The sequence below is a fragment of the Tupaia chinensis genome, unplaced genomic scaffold, assembly GCF_000334495.1.
Source record: "Tupaia chinensis unplaced genomic scaffold, TupChi_1.0 Scaffold000115_1, whole genome shotgun sequence".
Classification (NCBI taxonomy): Eukaryota; Metazoa; Chordata; class Mammalia; order Scandentia; family Tupaiidae; genus Tupaia; species Tupaia belangeri.
In genome coordinates this window covers 5858774-5860455 of record NW_006159579.1, presented here as the reverse complement: position 1 = coordinate 5860455, position 1682 = coordinate 5858774, and the positions used below count along the sequence as shown (strand labels likewise).

The window sequence follows — 1682 nt, the reverse complement described above, 5'->3', positions numbered from 1 at the left end:
AGACAGACATAGAGACAGAAAGCGAGAAATCACCCCCCAGGGGGGATGGTCACGCCGCAGGCCCTTCTCCTCTGTTCTTCTCTCAGGATCTTGGGCACGCACGCACACGCGCCCGGCCTGAGTTTTAAGCCACCGGGTCCAGGACGCAAACTGCGGTCGACTACATGGGAGTCCAGCAACATAGCCATTACACTAACTGCTGGTTCCCTTATTTATTTATTTTTGTGGAAGTGACACTATGACACACTGATACTCCAGAATGATTTTCAACTGCCCATGCCCTCTTCCTGGGTCTTCCCAGTGAGAGTGGCTAGGCCAAGGGCGGGATGGGCCACGGGCTGTGACCAGAGGTCAAGCTGGCAGTGTTGCTGTGTGACCTACCCCAGAGCTCCCGATATGTCCACGTCTATGTCACAGATGTGACTGCTGCAGCCAGAGGCAGTGACTGTGGGCCTCCCTGTGGGCTCGCGGCCCAGCAGGAGGTTGACTGAAATGCTGATGCCCTTGACATGCAGGTCGAAGGAGCCCTGTAGCTTCCTGAGGAGATAAGAGAAGAGGGTTAGTTCTTGACCCAGGGCCTGTCACATCTGCAGGAAAACAGAAAGCTCAATTCTTACCCTAAAATAAGTAGAGCTGAGCAAAGGATTAAGAAAAATAAATAAGGCCATAAAAGATCTATGAATAGGAAAAGCCTGGGTCCTCTATTTACAGTCAGGGATGAGGAAGGGCATTTCCAGGCAAGATCCAACTCTCATAAGCCATGAAGGAAGGCGCTGAGAAACTGGCCAGCATAGGAAGGATAGGGGCACAGAGGTAAAGCTCCACCTAGGGGCTGACCCGTGCGGGAAGGGTCCCAGTTCACGTCTGTGGACCTCCATGCGTGTGCCACGTGCGAGTGTGCCCAGGACCCAGGGCTGGCTGACGCTGGGGGCAGGTGGAGGCATCGGGACCCCATCGGAGGAGCTGTCTGTCTCTGTCTCTCATTCATAGGAGAAATAAACTTTAAAAAAAGTTTTAAAAAGAAAACGAAAACTTCAGTGAACAATAAGAGCCACACGTAAACAAAAAATATTGCATCATGAGACAGCCGAAGAGCTAATTTCCTTCCTACGTGAGCTAATACTCGAGTATAAACTAATTTCCTTAATATGCAAAGAACAAAAGAGAAGAACATTCTCAGATAAACAAAACCTGAAAGAATTTACCAGCACCAGACCAGATCTCCAAGAAGTTCTCAAGGGAGTGCTATGTCAGGAAAATTAAATGCAGACACACAGAAATAAGAATTCAAAAACTAAGAAAATGGCCAACTTAATTGTAGGGACAAGTCTGGAGTTGAATATTATATCCCAGAATTCAATTGGGAAGATCAAACCACAACAGACAATAGATTAAGTACATGGGACTGAACTGGTGAAATAGCATTCTATGACTTGACTAAAATAGTGCTGCTTTTCTTCTAAGCTTTGTTGTCTGGGTTTAAGGATTTTTGGCCTGTCTTGAGCTGTCAATAGGCTCATGTACCTACTATTTGAACAGAATACTAACCTGTTTCTAGGCTTTAAGTTTCAAGGACATGTCCTTACCAGTTCAAAACTGCTTTTCTTGAAATTACCAGTTGAACGTGCTATCAAAAGTAGTTAGGCTACTTATGAAATTGAATGATCAACAAAACGTAGGGG

General features: G+C 46.5%; 1 protein-coding gene across 2 annotated transcripts in view; it reads right to left on the bottom strand.

The window, feature by feature from the left end:
• Nucleotides 1-1682, bottom strand: part of LOC102498158 (lipopolysaccharide-binding protein) — a 28494-nt gene that overhangs the window by 20021 nt on the left and 6791 nt on the right. For both annotated transcript variants that reach the window (XM_006144128.3, XM_006144129.3), the window contains exon 4: nt 382-537. In XM_006144128.3, coding sequence (XP_006144190.1) covers nt 382-537 — 156 coding nt within the window. The remainder of the gene's footprint in view (nt 1-381; nt 538-1682) is intronic.